The sequence below is a fragment of the Aethalodelphis obliquidens genome, unplaced genomic scaffold (assembly GCF_003676395.1).
Source record: "Aethalodelphis obliquidens isolate GAN/ISIS:26980383/991018 unplaced genomic scaffold, ASM367639v1 scaffold5, whole genome shotgun sequence".
Classification (NCBI taxonomy): domain Eukaryota; kingdom Metazoa; phylum Chordata; class Mammalia; order Artiodactyla; family Delphinidae; genus Aethalodelphis; species Aethalodelphis obliquidens.
The window spans coordinates 14,364,555-14,383,034 of record NW_020837949.1 but is presented as its reverse complement, the minus strand read 5'-3'; the positions used below and the strand labels follow the sequence as shown (position 1 = coordinate 14,383,034).

General features: G+C 38.1%; 1 protein-coding gene and 1 non-coding gene across 5 annotated transcripts in view; one reads left to right on the top strand and one right to left on the bottom strand.

Moving 5' to 3' along the window:
- The window catches only part of IFT56 (intraflagellar transport 56), a 34,713-nt gene extending 25,111 nt beyond the window's left edge, over positions 1-9,602 (top strand). For all 4 annotated transcript variants that reach the window (XM_027101773.1, XM_027101774.1, XM_027101776.1 and 1 more), the window contains 6 exons: positions 1,559-1,647; positions 1,873-1,956; positions 2,900-2,969; positions 3,750-3,856; positions 7,042-7,175; positions 8,678-9,602. In XM_027101773.1, coding sequence (XP_026957574.1) covers positions 1,559-1,647; positions 1,873-1,956; positions 2,900-2,969; positions 3,750-3,856; positions 7,042-7,175; positions 8,678-8,789 — 596 coding nt within the window. In that variant the 3' untranslated portion in view covers positions 8,790-9,602. The remainder of the gene's footprint in view (positions 1-1,558; positions 1,648-1,872; positions 1,957-2,899; positions 2,970-3,749; positions 3,857-7,041; positions 7,176-8,677) is intronic.
- On the bottom strand, positions 7,786-7,857 carry TRNAE-UUC (transfer RNA glutamic acid (anticodon UUC)). Its single transcript has one exon. It is a non-coding gene; the product is annotated as a tRNA-Glu (tRNA).
- Positions 9,603-18,480: the final 8,878 nt, after the last annotated feature.

Here is an 18,480-nt window from a genome sequence, read left to right as displayed (position 1 = left end):
AATATGGCTGTCTGTACCAGTTGTCCATGGCTGGCATCTATTCTGATGAACAGTGTTCATGCTGAACTGATTGTTAAATATTCTAATCACCCCTGGATATTCATTTTCTTTCAAATGTTTCACCAAAACTATTTGTTGGATAATATTTTCTTTCCCCATTTCAATTCATTTGTACAACAAAAGTGTATTGTGGTGTTAGGGATACAGTAGTAAACAAAACAAACCAATCCCCCTATGCTTGTGCAGTGTACAGTCTAGAGAGAACAGACTATAAACATAATAAGTAGATTATAGGGGACTTCCCTGGTGGTCCAGTGGTTAAGACTCTGCACTCCCAATGCAGGGGGCCCGGGTTGGATCCCTGGTCAGGGAACTAGATCCCGCATGCCGCAACTAAAAGAGCCTGCATGCTGCAACTAAGACCGCGCACAGCCAAATAAATAAATAAATATTTTTTAAAAATAGATTATATAGTATATCTGTGCTAAGTGTTTTGGGGGAAAAATCGTGAGCAGAGGAAGGAGGATTGGGAGTGGCAGTGGTGAGGACCAGGCGTTATCCTAATCCTCTGCCACTTCAAATACGCATCTGTTATCGGACAAAAAGTTGGTCAGGATCAGGATCAGATGGTTCCATGGCAAAGTATTTCTCCATTTGAGACCAGAAGTGTTGGGTTGTCTTAGATGAGTAATGATGGATACTAAGTCACATTAGTTGAGTGTGCAGGTGTTGGAGTTGGGTGAGAGAATCAAAGCCCTGGAAAAGATCTGGGGAAAACTGTAGCCTGTAGAACATGTGCTCATGTGGGACTCTGTTAACCGCAAAAGAGATTATCGGTCATTCTTGAGTACTGTGACCTCCATCATGCTGAGGTTTTGTCCACTGAACAGAATCTGTAATTTCAGAATCTAGAAAGATGTCTTGGAATACATTCCTGTCTCTAAATTATAAAATAACTCAAAGTTCAGCTAAAGAGAACTTTTTTTTTTTTGCGGTATGTGGGCCTCTCACTGCTGTGGCCTCTCCCCCTGCGGAGCACAGGCTCCGGACGCGCAGGCCCAGCGGCTATGGCTCACGGGCCCAGCCGCTCCGCGGCATGTGGGATCTTCCCGGACTGGGGCACGAACCCGTGTCCTCTGCATTGGCAGGCGGACTCTCAACCACTGCGCCACCAGGGAAGCCCAGAGAACTTTTATTTTTAATATTATTAAACTATTATTTTTAATTAATTAATTTATTTATTTTTGGCTGCGTTGGGTCTCTGTTGCTGCGCACAGGCTTTCTACTTGCAGCGAGCGGGGGCTGCTCTTTGTTGTGGTGCGCGGACTTCTCATTACAGTGGCTTCTCTCGTTATGGAGCATGAGCTCTAGAGCACGGGCTCAGTAGTTGTGGCGCATGGGTTGCTCCACGGCATGTGGGCTCTTCCCGGACCAGGTCTCGAACCCGTGTCTCCTGCATTGGTACACGGATTCTTAACTACTGCGCCACCAGGGAAGCCCCTAAAGAGAACTTTTAGTTTCATGAATACACCTGGTTTCTTTTCCCATTCCATTTCAGATACAATACCAGGGAGGCAGTGCATGGCTTCCTGTTTCTTCCTGCTTAAGCAATTTGATGATGTCTTGATTTACCTCAACTCGTTTAAGGTCAGTGTAGAATTTTCTAGATGACTTTGTATACAAAATACTGTATATAGTATGTCACAGATAAGATACTTTTAGAGTATCTTTTACTACCACCCTTTTACTGTGGTGGTAGTAGTGGCATCAGCTAATTCCTTAAGATTATTTTTGTGTTTACCTGGTATGACTGATGTTTTCATATTTTATATGTTAATGCTCAGTGTGACCTGTTCTTGGGATGTTTTTCAGAGTTACTTCTATAATGATGACATCTTTAACTTTAATTATGCCCAAGCCAAAGCTGCAACTGGCAATACCAGCGAGGGTGAAGAGGTGGGTACCTGCTTTTGAAGGCGTTTGAATAATTCTATCTAAAAACATTGTTATCTTTTTCTCAAAAAGTTTAAGGGTAAAGGATTATTAAAAGTTCTGTTGTTCTTAGGTTATATTAAAAAGTACAATATAAATAGATATATAGATTTTATAACCACATTCATGTTTTCCTTTTTTGGATAAATTTTATAAAAACATAACATACATGGAGAAAAGTATACAAATCAAAGTACACAGCTTGATGAATTTTTAAAGTGAACATACCCAAATAGTCAGTACCCAGATCATGAAACAGAATATTATCATAACCCTGGGAATGCACCCATCTCCTTTTTGAGTCAGTCTCTTTCCCACAAGGCTAACCACTATCTTGACTTCTAACTCCATAGGTTATCTGAATGATTCAAAATAATTCAATTGAATTATTTAATTCAATTTTGTTATTATTCAACAAATTACTCAACTCATTATTATTCAAATTCTAAGTATTTTCTAGTTTCCATTATGTTTAGAAATGATCTTTTTATTATCTTTGACGATGAGTTATTCTAAAACATGTTTCATGATTTTCAAGTGTGTATGTTATCCTTTCCAGGTTATTTTATTTTGATTTCTAACTGAATTGTATTGTAGTCATAGAGTGTGGTCTGTATAACACCAGTCCTTTAAAATCTGTTGAGACTTGCTTTATTGCCCAGTAGCATGTGCAGTTGTTAATTATTCTGTTCAAATCTTCTATATCCTCACCAACCTCATGTTACCTTGTGATATCAATAACTGAGAGAAGTGTTTTAAAATCAGCACAAAAATTGTCCTTTACTTTTCTCAGTGGCCTGTATAGAATTTGGTCATTTATAATGCTCATTAATCTAAGGCAAGCTGCTATGGATATTTTTATTGTAAAAGCATCTTCATGTTTATTCCCTTCTTCCTCCTCTTACAGATTTTCCTTTTAATCCAAAGTGAGAAGATGAAAAATGACTACATTTACCTCAGTTGGCTAGCTCGGTGCTGTGAGTCTTCTTTTAAATGTTATAGAGGAATGCTTTTATTGAGTGTTTTCTAATTTTGTTTTGTAGAATGAGTAAACTCTGAGATTAAGTGTTGTTAATGCTACTCAGTAAGGATGGCCACGTACATGTGTTATATATGTTTACCCTGTGAATAGTTCTACCATATGACATTGACGTAGCATAAACAGTCCTAAAAGATGCCAAGTTCTTCCTTTAGCCTAGTAAAGCTTCCAGAGTCTGAGTTTACATTGTTTTTTGTTAAATGATATTGTTATGCTAATTTTACCTTTTCACTTTGGTGCAGGCCTGAAAAGTGATAAAATGTCAAAAACATAATTTGTGTGTACTATATAGCCTATCGTCTCTGTCTGTCTGTCTCTCTCTTGCTCCTTTTTTTTCACTTGGTTTTAAAATGTTCACTGAGTTTTTGAAGTCATGGGAAAATTTTAGCAATTAGATTTCTAAGTGAGGCTGGAACTGTATGAGTGGGATTGAATGAATGATAGATGACTTTTCAGCAGATGAGCAAAGTAGGAACTACTGGAAGTCAACCCAATCTAAAAAGATGTAACTATGTAAAGCCTAACTTAAGTATTTTAATTATGGTAGAGTTCTGACGGGAAAACCAGCTTAATGCCGACAGTGTAAGCTTTCCCATGTAAGGGTTGCTTACCATTACTTTGTATATTTGTAACATAGAACCAAATCCATAGACTAGCAAGATGCAGAAGTGTATTTCTTGTACACTTAAAAAGCATAAATCTTTGTTTCTCTTTGTAGACATTATGAATAAGAAACCAAGACTAGCCTGGGAACTTTATCTCAAGATGGAAACCTCTGGCGAGTCCTTTAGCCTCTTACAGCTCATTGCTAATGACTGCTACAAGGTGCGTCTGAGTGAGACCTAAGGGGAAAGTGACGATCAGTATCACATTGCTGCATTGACTAAATATTAGGGGAAAGTGTCCTAGAGATTAAATGGCTATAGGTGAGAGGATTCGCATCGTGATATCAGAAATGTCATCCCTTTTATGAATGAACTGAACTCAGAGATAGGCAGCATTTCAGGGTTTTATATGTACATAAAACATGTATACGTATAAATGAAATATGAAAGAATGTGTATGAAATAGTGGTTTAGAGAGGAGGTTTTAGATTTCTAAAGGCTATGAATCTTTAGGTACCATGCAGATAGAGATATTCATCTGGTAATTGGAAGTTTCATTCTGAATCTCAAGAATGATGTCCTCTGACATCGAGAGACAAATCTGGAGAAATCATCACCACTTCAATAGTAATTGAAACCCTGAAAAAAGTGAGATTACCGATAAGGGAGTAAAGTAAGAAGAGTAAGAGAGTTGCAAACCAAACCTTTGGGAAAACCATGGTGCAAATAGTGGACAGGAAAGACAAAGGAATCAGAAAAAGAGAATAAAAAAGCAGTCAGATTTAATAAAGGACGAACTGTGTGTGTGTGTGTGTGTGTGTGTGTGTGTGTGTGTGTATGTGTGTGTAGGGAGTTGGAAAGGCAGGGAAGAGGGAGGAGTTTGGGGCCTTATCCTATACATTAAAAGCTTTTTAAAAAGTTAGCCTCAAATTCTGGAAACTCCTATTTTGGGAATATTTCTTCCTGTCCAAAAGACAGGAAAACGTCAGGTAAAGAGAGTCTAGTATCAAATTAATCAATAATATCTCATTGCAAAGTGAATCATTACATTATAAAGTGAATCACCATCAGTGGAAAAGGATTTAAAACATAGGAAACTTGAAAATGTTTAATAGAACTTGGTGGATGGCAATGATATTAAGTGAGTTAGGGAAGGCAGAGGAAAATAAAACATAAAAGACAGGAATTTAGTTCAATTTTAGATGTATTAAATCTGTGTTTGGGGCTCCCAGGTAGAGATATTACATGTGTGAAATTATCAGGGTGAGCCTGGAGCTCAGGTATTCATGTGAGAGGCTCGGACTAGAGATGTAGCTTTAGAAGTTAACAGTAGTTAATGGTGGTGGTGGTAGTAGCAGTAGCAGTAGCAGTAGTAGCAGTGGAGTATGGGAGAGAATGAGATTAACCAGTGAATGGGGTGAGGAACCACATGGAACACTACTATTTAAGGGATAGAAATAGAAAGAAGAGTCAGTGAAAGAGACAGAGGATGAAGATGAACAGAAGGAAAAGAAAAGAACCAGGAGAGAGAAAAAAAAAGTGTTTTTTATTACTCTTCTTCTTGTTCCTATTTTATCAAATGCCAAGGAAGGAAAATGTCAAATCTGCAACTAGATAGAATTGCAAGAGGCCTGAGAAAGCACTGCTAGGTACAGAAGAGGATTGGATTAGGAAGCAGATTCAATGAGAATAACGTAGACCACAATCTTAAAAAACTGATGTATGATTTCATATATATAACATTCTTGAAATGACGAAATTATAGAGATGTAGAAAAAATTGGTGATTGCCAGAGGTTAGGGGTGGTCAGCTGGGAGGAGAGTACAGCTTTGTGGTGATGGAATAGATCTGTATCTTGATAGGGGTGGTGGTTACATGAACCTACACATTTGATTAAATGACAGAACTGTACATACACATTGTAGTGATGTCAGTTTTCTGGGTTTGATATTGTGATATTGTACTATAGTTGTATAAGCTATAATGGGGGAAATTGGTTGAAAGGGACATGGGACCACTCTGTACTATCTTTGTGACTTCCTGTAAATTTATAATTATTTTAAAATAAAAAGACTTTAAAAAATGAACCAACTAGAACTCTATCCAGCAATATAGATGAATTGTAAAAACATATACAAGACACAAAAGAATATTTACAGCTTTATTTCATATAGCTAACATACTAAGAGGCAACACTCAATTATATTGTCTAAAGATGTTTACATAGCTGATAAAACTATAAAGAAGGTCAAAGAACTGATGACCATAAAAGTCAGACTACTAGTTACCGAAAATAGGGAAAGAGAGGGTTGTAGTGTGGACGTGACACACAGAGCTTCTGTTTTGCTGTCAATGTTTCATTTCTTGACCTGGGTGGTAGTTACACTTATATTGACATTATAGTCATTAAACTGTACATGTATGTTTCCCACACCATTTGGTGTGTTTCTTTACCAAAGAAAAAAATTTTAGGAGACAAATTTATAGGAAGAAGGATTAACCTTGAAAAGGAATAAGAACACTTCTTTCTGAGAGATATGCAGAAAAGAGGGAAGGAGTAATGAAGGTACAAGAATAATTTGAACTGAAGGAAGGAGAGTTGTGTCTTCCCTATGAAGTATAGAAGAAAGCTAAGCTAAGATGCAGTAGAGATCTTAGGAAATTGGCAAAGGCGTAAAACAACAGTTCACAGGAAAGGAAAGGTAACGAAACCGCACTGAGTAAGGAGGATTGCCAAGCAATTTAAAGACTTCAGTGAACACTATACATTTATGATTGCCAATCAGGAAACCTCATCTAAGCAAAATTTAATGATAGTCAGCATACTCTACAAGGCCAAGGAAATGTGTAGTATATTTGGGAAAGAAGTTTGTCAAAATGAATTAAATGTTTAAAAGACTTGCTGTTTAGAGTAGGAGTCAGTGTACATCTGGGCATTCTGAGACTTTAGGGACAAGGTAAGGGAAAGACCATCCTCTTGGGTTGAATAGGATCATATTAGCGTAAAATGAATGATAGTAGTCATCTACAGAATGTATTGAGGAAACTTGAAAAATAACCAGTTCAAATCACAGTCATCAGAGTTTATCCTCAAGATTAGAATATGATTAGAAGAAATGACAAATATGTTGATTACAGTGTAACTTGACTATATGTAGAAGAAATGTTTTATTGTTGAAAACTTAATGAAGGGAAGGGGGTTTAAACTGAACTCATGTACACAAACTGTGATTTTCCTTCTTGTTTTAATAAGGAATTGAAATTTATCTAATTTGCTAATTGCAAGTGTTGTCATTACCCATGCACTTGTTTTATGAAATTATGTTTCATGGTATCTTTACATTTAGTTTCATTCTGTGTGATCTTTTGACTACAAGTATTACCACAGTACTTTCTTTTATTCAGATGGGCCAGTTTTACTATTCAGCCAAAGCATTTGATGTCTTAGAGAGGCTGGATCCCAACCCTGAATATTGGGAAGGCAAGAGGGGGGCCTGTGTAGGCATATTCCAGATGATCTTAGCTGGGAGAGAACCCAAGTAAGTAGACAGACAATAGACACTACCTCTATGCATTTGCTGGTTCCTGGGGGATGAGAATTGCTTTCTTGGATCATGTCTTCTGAACACTAAAAATTATTTTGATGAATAAAAGGTTAAGTTTTATATTTCTATCTGACCTTTTTCCTCCAGAATTTTTATTTTATAGAATCAGATCATTCTAAACTATGTATAATGGGGACATTGAGTATACTACAGCTCTCAAGTATAAGAGCAAGATATATATTTGGCTCCAAATGAAATGTCATTTTCATACAATGCCTTTTTCAATCTCTTCTTCTCTTTTCTTTGCCTTTTGGCTTTTTTCTTGTGTCTCTTAGTTTAGTCCTCAAAGAATTAGAAATGGAGTGAGTGTGGTTAATAACTCTTTTTTTTTCTTTTGCCTTCTCATATTCCAGGAAATACTGAGACATTAAGTCTACATAAAATTAAGTGGCGTATAGCTCCATTTGTTAAAGTTAAACTACTTAAAACTAAATTCAGTTTTCTGAAAATAACTTTGTGGAATGTATTTGTTACTGATGTAAAAACAGAAGATGCGACTCTTTTTTTTTTTTTGGCCGCTCCACGCAGCTTGTGGCACCTTAGTTCCCCCGACCAGGGATTGAACCTGGGCCCCAGCAGTGAAAGTGCTGAGTCCTAACCACTGGACCATCAGGGAATTCCCATGACTATTTTATAAGTAAATAATCTATCAAAAATTACTTCCTGCCTTGTATCTACTTCCACTCCTAAATAAAAGTTGAAAAGAATTTGGGTAGTTGAAAGAAGATACTTGAGGGAAAACGTAGAAAACATGAGAGAACTCTTAGGGAAGAGGGTCAATCGACAGTCATCTATAGATTTGATGAGGTAATAGGGAAGTTTTAGTCTGCATTACTTAAAGCATGAGTTTAAATTTTAATTAAATTTAAGTTACTTAAAATATAAATACTGACATTTGCCAAATCTTGGTCATTAACTTTCCTCTCTTCCATATTTATTAATATATTATTTTTCTTGAAGAAATAATCTATGCCTGGCTTTGTAAAATTTTACAGATATGGCAATGACACCCAGTTTCAGGTGATTACCACCTTAAACAAAGGAGAAATCTGGGGCTCAGACAAGTTACGTCACTTGTTAGCACAGAGCTAGAATTTGAACCCAACTCTTTGAACCCAGCTCCTTGATATAACTTTCTACTCTGTCATGCAGAATAAGCATAGAAATGGAAATATTTATGCCATATTAAGACAAAAAATAGCATATATATAGATAGTAGAAGTAAACAAGGAAAACTTGGATTGGTGAGAAGGATTTCACAGAATTTCCATTTTACTATGGCCTCAAAAGAATAGAAGGCTAGGAAGTTTGTAATTGGTTTTTGAATGCACCGTATACACATATCAGAAGCATATGAAGAACAGTCACAAGTTTATTTTACTTGTTAATTTGCATTCTTTACTGAAACAATTTGTGCTTTCAAATCTTTTCCTCAGAGAGACCCTTCGAGAAGTGCTCCATTTACTGAGAAGCACGGGTAACACCCAAGTAGAGTATATCATCCGGATCATGAAGAAATGGGCCAAAGAAAACAGAGTGCCTGTCTAAACTAGCTCTGGAGTCCTAAGGAGCCAGTCACCACGTTGACATAAAATTAGAAATCATTCTCCTCAAGTTTACGTAAGATGCGGGGCTCTGTTTTACTGACACTTCCTTCCTTGCTCTTCGAGCCTCAAGATCAGTGACTGGCTTGCTTAGACCGAGCCTCCTGGCTGAACTAAGAGCCATAATTTGTGCTGTGGCTCCTGTATGATCCGACGACCAATAAGACTTTGGACTTGTCTGGTGCCTTTCTTCTAAAACTACTCAGAGTCCTCTTATGTGATTTACTGACTTGAAGGAGAATGGCATAACTTTTTTTACATATTAGCATTCCATGGCATTTTCTCCAAGCTGCAATAACAAATGCCTTTAATGCTCAAAGGTCACCATCATTCTGTCATCTTAATTTTAGCCATCTATGTACATTATCCTGTTTTACTGGGAAATTCCATAAAAAGTTTAATAGTGCAGCTCTGAATCTTGGGAGAGCAGAGGTTATAAATAGCTACATGATTCTAAGAATGGCAGTAAGATCCTTTATCAGACTGTTCAGTCATTAATAGATAATAGGCTTATGGGATTACTCTTTCAGTAGTTGAATTCTTGATGATAATAACACAGTTGCAGTGGAGTAACCTGAATATTGCAGTTTTTTTAAAGGTAAGTACTATGAAAAAAATCTGTGTGGTACATTTGAAGATATTCAAGAAACAGTATAAAAATCTCATCAGGCACTTCCCCACTGTAATTTAGGTAACATTACAGGTTAGGTTTTTCTTCATATATCCTGCTGAATAAACATCAAGTTTTGAAAGTAGGGCTACAAAGATTATTTTATTTCTTAATGTAATGTTAATAGAATATGGATCGTGTAGAGCCCTTTGAGGGATTTCCTAACGGCTGGACTCTGTCCTAAGTCGTATCCTAGCCCAATGTTTCCGAGCTCTCGCAATATAAACCCATTACACAACTGAGCATTTTTAGGCTCACGACCTATTTTCAGAAGATAGACCTACATGTTTTATGTACCAGATTACCTTTGTTTCTATATTACATAATTTTTTTCTGTTAGTTTAAGGTACAAGTATTACAGGTATAGAAAGTGCAGAGCCATCCCTATCCAGCCTGGGAACTGAAACTCATAATTCCTTGAAGCACTAAAGAAGAATAGTGTCAGTTTTCCCACCTATACCCCCAGCATCCACTGTGGATGAAGAATTCATATATAGAATGGAGATGGGAACATGGCAGGAGTCGGAGCAGCTAAGGAAAGAAGGTCTGTGATGGCAGAGAGCCTTTGCCTTCTGGACAGTTGCAAGGGGTTCTTCCAGCTCTGCTCAGGAAGATGACCAGTTTTCCAGTCTTTTATTTAGACCCAGATCTAATCAGTTCAGAGCACAAATCAAAATAAACTGACATGGGGCTTCCCTGGTGGTGCAGTGGTTGAGAGTCCGCCTGCCGATGCAGAGGATATGGGTTCGTGCCCCGGTCCGGGAAGATCCCACATGCCGCGGAGCGGCTGGGCCCGTGAGCCATGGCCGCTGAGCCTGCGCGTCCAGAGCCTGTGCTCTGCAACGGGAGAGGCCGCAACAGTGAGAGGCCCACGTACCGCAAAAAATAAATAAATAAACTGACCTGAAAAACTGAATTTTATAAAACAAAGTTATATCATTTTTCATATGCCAAAGCTTCTGTTCCTTATTATGTTGTTTCTGTTTTTTCAAGAATTGGTTCTCAGTATCTAAGTTACAAGGTGGGTCAGATCTGGACAGAACCTGCTATAATCTTTGGAATCCTTGTGATCGTTACCTCACTTAAAGTATTAGGAAACATAATATTAGAAAAAGACACATGAAACTTTTCAGTGGTTCTTTGCAATGAAATTTGTCTTCCAGTTAATTGCTATTATTTTCAAATTTCCTATACTTGGAAAACTTTTCCACTGATGGTGATTTACTTTTAAATGAGTTCTTGTTGAGCTTAACACTCTAGCTTCTCCCTGCCATTTTCCTGTCTTTTGGAAAAAAAAAAGATATTCCAAAAAGAGCAATTCCCAGAATTTTAGATTAACTTTTTAAAAAGTTTTTAATCTGTAGAATTGAGACAAAAAAACCATAAAGACTAGTGTAAGAGAGATACTATCCAATTCTGTTACTAAGGATAGCTACTTCTGAAACATCTTGGTGGGCCTCAAGATTGCAGAGTAGTGTTGCATGGAGAGGGGGAGGTCCAGGCTTAGGATGTAGTGTAATGTGTACAGTTCATAGCATCAGTGTACTCTTCATAATCTGTAGCAGATATTACTTGCAAATGGAAAAAAATTTTTTAATTATTTTTGTACTTTAAAAGAATTATTATATTCCACTGTAACATATTCAAATTAAAGCTTATTATTTGGTTATTTATAGTTTTCTGTTGAGTGTGAGTGCGGGCCCTGGGTGTGTCATGTGCCTTCTCTCCTTTCTTTCCTGACCCCAGAGTAAAGGGGTAGCACAAAGTTTTGGGCTTCACAAGTTATTCTTTTTGAGGGGAAAGTAGATATCCCCTGAGAAGACTTGTCCGCTAAGGCCTGTGATTCCTGCTCAGTCCTATTAGGTTTGGCTCTTTACTGTGTTACAGCCCATTCCAGAAGTTGTTTGACCAGTGCATGATATAACGCCTCATATGTAGAAAGCTCCCAAATACTTGTTGACTGAATAATTAAACATACAGTAACTGGTAGAGCAGGGGACTTGTGAGACCTGACCTCATGTATTCTGGTTCCCATCTAATTGTTGTTTTATGGTGTGCCAAGCATATCCTAGATGCTAGGGATGCAAAGAGAAATAACGCACAGTCCTGATAGATAACCCAGTCTAACAGAAGTATACACAACTAAACACAGTAAAGTGTGACTGTTTTCTCAATAGGAAGAAGCTATTGAGAGATAAAATAAGGCAATGGGAATGTTTGTATCCATACATATGGGACACCCCCTACCTCATTTTGGAGAAGCAACCAGAATGGATCCTGGAACTCAACGACTAGCAAGATGTTCAGGCTTCTGCCATGTGAGTAGCACATGCAACATATATCCAAGTACACAGAAGCCAAAGGACTGGTTTCCTTCTTTGTGGCTTGATACACTTAAAAAGTTGCAAGCAAGTGGGCATTAAATCACAAGTTATATTTACTTTCTAATGGCAAAATGAATTAGTGATTTACTAGTTCCTGTACTTATGACTTCCTCAATATGACTTAGGTAAATAGTCATCTCTCTTCTTCATCCTATAAAATACTTCTCAGGTTTAAATGTATTTTATGGTAACGTTCAAACAGTCTTCTATTCAGAGATGCTCTCAGAGAAGCAGAGCTAGAGACCTGATGGTTGCCCATAACATACCTCAACTCTGGACTGTAGGAATATGTGAAGATATGAGACGCACACAATAAAACGATAGGTGAATACACTCAGCTGATGTGTGCGTATTGAATGTATAGTATATAGACAAGTTTGCACTCTTTTGCATCAAAACCCTCTCTTTAAATAAAGTCTAGATGCCAAGTACAATAGGGACTGTCCTGGTGGTCAGGGCAAAGGGAAGCAGATGCAGCATGTCCACCACTCAGGCTGCCCCTCAAGGCAACACAGTTTACAAACCTCAGATACAGGAAGAAGTACCCTGCTAGGTGAACATCAGGGAAGAGGACGGTGGGAAGCGCAGACGTGAGCATCCATACCGTAACCTATGGGTGCATTTGATCTAATTCAAGTCACCATTTTTTGTATATTGATTCATGTATTCATGTATTTATTTGGTCAGTTACTTATATTTCACTGTGTTCCAGAAACAATTTGAGGTGAGTTACCAAGTATATGTACAAGAAAACTTAACAGATAGAAGGAAGAGTAAAGTTCATACACAAAAGTACATACCAGAATTACCAAAGATGGGCCAGAAATTCACTTTCAAGCTTCCCACCAACCAAAGCAAAGGGGGAAACAAAACCAGATGGAAAGTTCAGTCCATCTGTGTAAATGAACTCCCTTATGGGGAAAAAAAAACACTGGATTTTCAGGGATCTCTGATTGTTGGCAGGGTTCTGAATTAGGTTTCTGCACCATAACTTAGACATAACCAAATGCTTAATAAAAATTTCAAGGGAATCTTACTGCATCTCTAAGTATGTACAGGTCTTTTCTACTATGTACAGTTAATAATTACACATGTCCTTCTATGTTTAATTTCCTCTATATACATAAAATTATACTCTCCTTTGCCAGTTTTTAACTGAGGAGTAGCTATTAATATGATGAAGCTGAGACATGTTATTCAAGTTTTTAAAATTACAGCTCATGTTAGGATGAAAATGTATGTAACAGTGACATAGAGACTAATTGCAAGGTACTGTAAAAGCAATGAAATTATGGGATAGTATAGCTTATACATTTACTGAGAAAATTCAACAGGGAAAAACATTGTAGAATAGGTCACATAGAAAAGGCTACATGGGGGAAGTGAATCTTAAATGAAACTTGGAGTATAGAATTTAACTATATAGAGAATAAGTCAACGATTATGTCAGATGAAGATAACATAAATGAAGCCTTGAGTAATATTTACAGATGTTTAATCTTAATTTTAATTGTTCCTATTTATCTACTTTCATTTGTTCTTTGAGAAACAGTATGGCCTTTTTTGTAAACTTGTAGTTTCATGCCATGACCCAGCAATTCCACTCTTCAGTATATGTTCCAGAGATACTCATGTCCATGTATACCATGAGATATGGACTCTTGTCCATGTACACCAGGAGATACGTACAAGAATGATCCTCACAGCACTGTGCCCAGGGAAAACCTGGAAACAGCCCAAATACCCATTGACAGGAGAGGAAATCGTGAAATATATATTTATGTTTTTTATAGTTCTATGAGTTTTGGCAAATGTATACAGTCATGTAACAACATATATATGCTATATATATAGATCTATTAATACATATGATTTTTTTGGTATAAAAAAAGCTATTTTTAAAAAAGAATCCCAGGTTTAAGTTCATGCTCACTCTCTATGGTCGCAACCACTATTTGGAAACTGGAATGAGACCTGGGCATCTGTCCAGCGTGTCAGTGGAACTAAAAAAGGTAATTATAGAAATATTGGTGACAAAGAGAACTAAAGCTTCTGCTGGGGAAGGTCGGCACAGGTTGCACACAAACATTCAAAAATCAGATCGGTAAGTAGCCTTGGACTTCTCAATAGCAACTCTGGAAGCTTTAAAACAATGTTGCAATGCCTTAAGAATTCTGAGGAAAAATTATTTCCAACTAGAAACTGTCATTCAAGTATGTAGTAGAACGAATATCTTTTCAGACATGTATTTAATTTCATAAAATTAGCTCCTGAACTTTGTGCTCCACCAAAAATATGGGAACAAACTAAGGAAAAGAGAAAATGTAGCATATAAGAAAGGGGGCTCCACATTAACAGAGAGAGTGGAGGGAATGCCCGCAGTATGAGTGGGGACGTATTTCAGTACAGCTCTGCTACAGTCTCAGAGATCAACCAATACAGACAAGAGCAGCTCAGAAAGCTTCAGGATGGACTCATTCAAGGCTAAATTGAACACCTCATTTGTTAACGTATTGAGAAGAGAGTTTGGGTGAGAGTTTGGAGATAAGCTTCTAGAAAACAAAGCAAATAATAAGGTGTGCAGGAAAGGAAAAGTAATCATAACATATTTCACGGCTCAGCTGTAAAAAGAGTTTATACGGTCAGAAAACTGTAAGCACTGAACACTGATTCAACCAAAAATTGATCCAATAGTATGGGCAGGGGGTGTGCGGGTGAGAAGTGTCCATGTGCAGGGTATGTGTGAGAAAAAGCTAAATCTTCATATTTCATTGCAAAATGATAAATGAAAAAAAGAGAAAAAGTCTACAGTTTAGTTCTGAGAAGCAGAGGAGGCCAAGCAAACCAAAAGACTGGACAAACCATATTTGCAGGAAGCACTTTGCCTGTAGCAGTTATGACATCATTGTGAACAGCTCCTTATCAAAGGAGGCGGGGAAGGGACTTCCCTGGTGGCACAGTGGCTAAGAATCTGCCTGCCAACGCAGGGGACACGGGTTCGATCTCTGGTCTGGGAAGATCCCATATGCCGTGGAACAACTAAGCCCGTGCGCCGCAACTACTGAGCCTGTGCTCTAGAGCCCGAGAGCCACAACTACTGAGCCCGCGCACCTAGAGCCCATGCTCCGCAACAAAAGAAGCCACTGCAATGAGAAGCCTGCGCTCACGGCAACTAGAGAAAGCCCATGCACAGCAATGAAGACCCAATGCAGCCCAAAATATGTAAATTTTAGAAAGGAGGTGGGGAAGAGTAAATGCAAAACCTCGAGTCTTAGGTAAATACCTGCCAGTGGGCACATGGTCCTGGGGTCCCCCGACATGCATACCCACCAAGATAGCTAGTCCAGGAAAACTCATTTTCTTCAAAGGTGCATAACCCAAATAGACAACACGGTTAAGGGTCTATAGACAATTAATACAAACGAAAAGAAACAAAGGAAGGAGGGGAGGAAGGGAGGGAGGGAGGAAAGAAGAAAGTCAAATGCTGGACAAAAAAATATCACTAGAATATTGGTGATGTGTTTATGAAAGCTGTAACCAAATATTCTACTGACAGAAAAGTAGAAAATAGTAGTAGTTCACTGATATTTCATCTTTAAGGTATCATTAAAGGTGACAAATCAAGTAGTATGTAAGCTGTATTTTATAATACCAGGTTAAACATAAAGTATACAAAAAGAGAAAAATAGATGAATTTCATCATCAATCATAGTATGGAATTATGACAATATCCAAAGAAATTGAGGATTAAGTTCATTATAAAATTATCCCATTAGGGACTTCCCAGGTGGTCCAGTGGCTAAGACTCTGCACTCCCAATGCAGTAGGCCCGGGTTCGATCCCTGGTCAGGGAACTAGATCCCACATGCCACAACTAAGAGTTCGCATGCCTCAACTAAAATATCCCGCGTGCCACAACTAAGACCCGGCACAGACAAATAAATAAATAAATATTTTTAAAGTAAATAAATGAAAAAAAATAAAATTTTCCCATTAGAACAAAAATATAAACCTTCTAAATTATCAGAAGTAACATACACAAAACCTCATGGAGGATTTTTTAAAAGGTTTAAAGGAGAAAGCGTGATATAAAATAAGGTGAGAGATCTGGGCTCAAACATACCTTTCATATCAAAATGTAAATGGGCTTAACTCACCTATTAAAAGAAAAAAGATTAACAGATTGGATCACAAAGCAAAACATAACTCTGTGGTGTTTACACATAAATGCTGACAATAAAAAGATGGTCAATAATACGATTAGGCAAATGCAAATAAAAAGAGAGCAGGTGGGGTGGCACAGTGGTTAAGAATCCACCTGCCAGGACAGGAATAAAGACCCAGATGTAGAGAATGGACTTGAGGACACGGGGAGGGGGAAGGGTAAGCTGGGACGAAGTGAGAGACTGGCATGGACTTATATATACTACCAAATGTAAAATAGATAGCTAGTGGGAAGCAGCCGCATAGCACAGGGAGATCAGCTCGGTGCTTTGTGTCCACCTAGAGGGGTGGGACAGGGAGGGTGGGAGGGAGACGCAAGAGGGAGGAGATATGGGTATGTATGTGTACGTATAGCTGATTCTCTTTGTTAGAAAGTGGAAACTAACACACCATTGTAAAGCAATTATACTCCAATAAAGATGTTAAAAAAAAAAAAAAAGAAGAAGAAGAATCTGCCTGCCAATGCAGGGGACACGGGTTTGAGCCCTGGTCCGTGAAAGATCCCACATGCCGCGGAGCAACAAAGCCCGTGAGCCACAACTACTGAGCCCACGTGCCACAGCGTGCGACAACTACTGAAGCCCGCGTGCCTAGAGCCCGTGCTCCGCGACAAAAGAAGCCACCACAGTGAGGACCCCGTGCACCACAAGGAAGAGTAGCCCCTGCCAGCTGCAACTAGAGAAAGCTGGCAGACGGCAACGAAGACCCAACGCAGCCAAAAATAAACAAACAAACAAACAAATAAAAAGAGAGCAGGTGTCACAATTAAATAGGGTTGAATTCAGGTCAAAATCATTAAGCAAGTGAAAGAAACACATTTTGAACGATAAAGGGTCCATTTCTCAATGAAGATGTAACAGTTATGAAGAGACAACAAAGAAAATGGCATCAATAATCAAACAGCAAAGTCACAGGATAGCAGTAAATCAGTGATTTCACCACAAAGCAATATCCATATTTCTGCTCTGCCATCTCAGATAGTGGACATCTGGTGGATTGCCTGGTGGACCCCATACCCTTTCTTGGAGCAGCATCCTGCCCTCCGCTCCCAACTCCATCCACCTTATCACAAGTTCCTGGTAGCCATACATTCATCACAATTGTTTGATCTGGGGGTGAGCACCTGACCCAAATAGGTCAATCAGAGAAATTTTCTATGATTTTGGAATTGGGTGTAAAAGTTTCTTGTCTTAGTCTGAGCTGATCTCTCCAACAAAGATGTTAAAAAAAAATTGGGGAAAGTATAACAAGGCCATATTTTTAATCATGTAACTTGGGGAGCAAAGAAAGCTAGTCCACAGAGAGAGGGGAGCAGAATGAAACAGATTTGAGAGGGAAGCAGCAATGAGACAGAGAGAATATTGCCGGGAGTCTGTGTAGCTTTTCTAGTCCCTAATTCTGGTTCCATCTTCTTGGGACCCGATTGCATTCCTTTCCCTGGGATAGGAATGCAGGAATTACTCCTGCATCTGCTTTACAAACTTCTCTGAGTATCCAACTAGCTTATGTTGATTTCTTTTAAGATACTTGAAACCAAAAGTTCTAGTATTATTCAGTTCTAATCCCACTGCCCTTCTTTCAGCCCTGCTGGGGAATGGCAGTTCATTCCATCCTGCCAGGCCACCATACTCCATTTCTAACTCTATGGTCATGCCTTCCCTTGTTCCCCTTATCTGTATCCTTAAGAAGTCTGTCCCTCTTTCCTCCATAAAGTTTTCTTAACTATTCCAAACCTCTTTGATTTCGCCCTCCTCTGTCCCAAATGTCCATGTAATATTTGTATATTAGGAGAAGAGTTGAAAAATGTTTGCCCAGCTATGCCAAATAACACTCAAAGCTTTTTCCATCTCAAGCATCTAACTTTCATACAAAATCTTTTAGTCTTCTAGCTTCTGCTGTGTGAAATTCCCATAGCCTTGCCCCATGGTTACAATCTCATGGAACTGTTCAAGACTAAGTGATTAGTATTTCATTACTTACAGCACAATTTGTAACAAAACAGTTTCTGCTCAAGGGAACTATTCAACATGAACTCCATGACATTTCCCTTGAAATTGGAAAACAGAAAATTATAAGGATAAAAGCTGAATAGTATATAGAATGTCCATTAATAAGATCACTGTATGAACAAATTGTGGTATATTTGTAAGTGGAATACTACACAGCAAGGAAAAAGAATAAACTACTGATAATATGCAATCACATGGATGAGTTTCAAAACCATTATATTGATTAAATGTATAGAAATATTGAATCACTATGTTGAGTATCAGGAACTAACATAATGTTGTAGGTCAATTATACTTCAAAAACAAACAAACTCAAAAAAAGAGATCAGATTTTTGTACCAGAGGTGT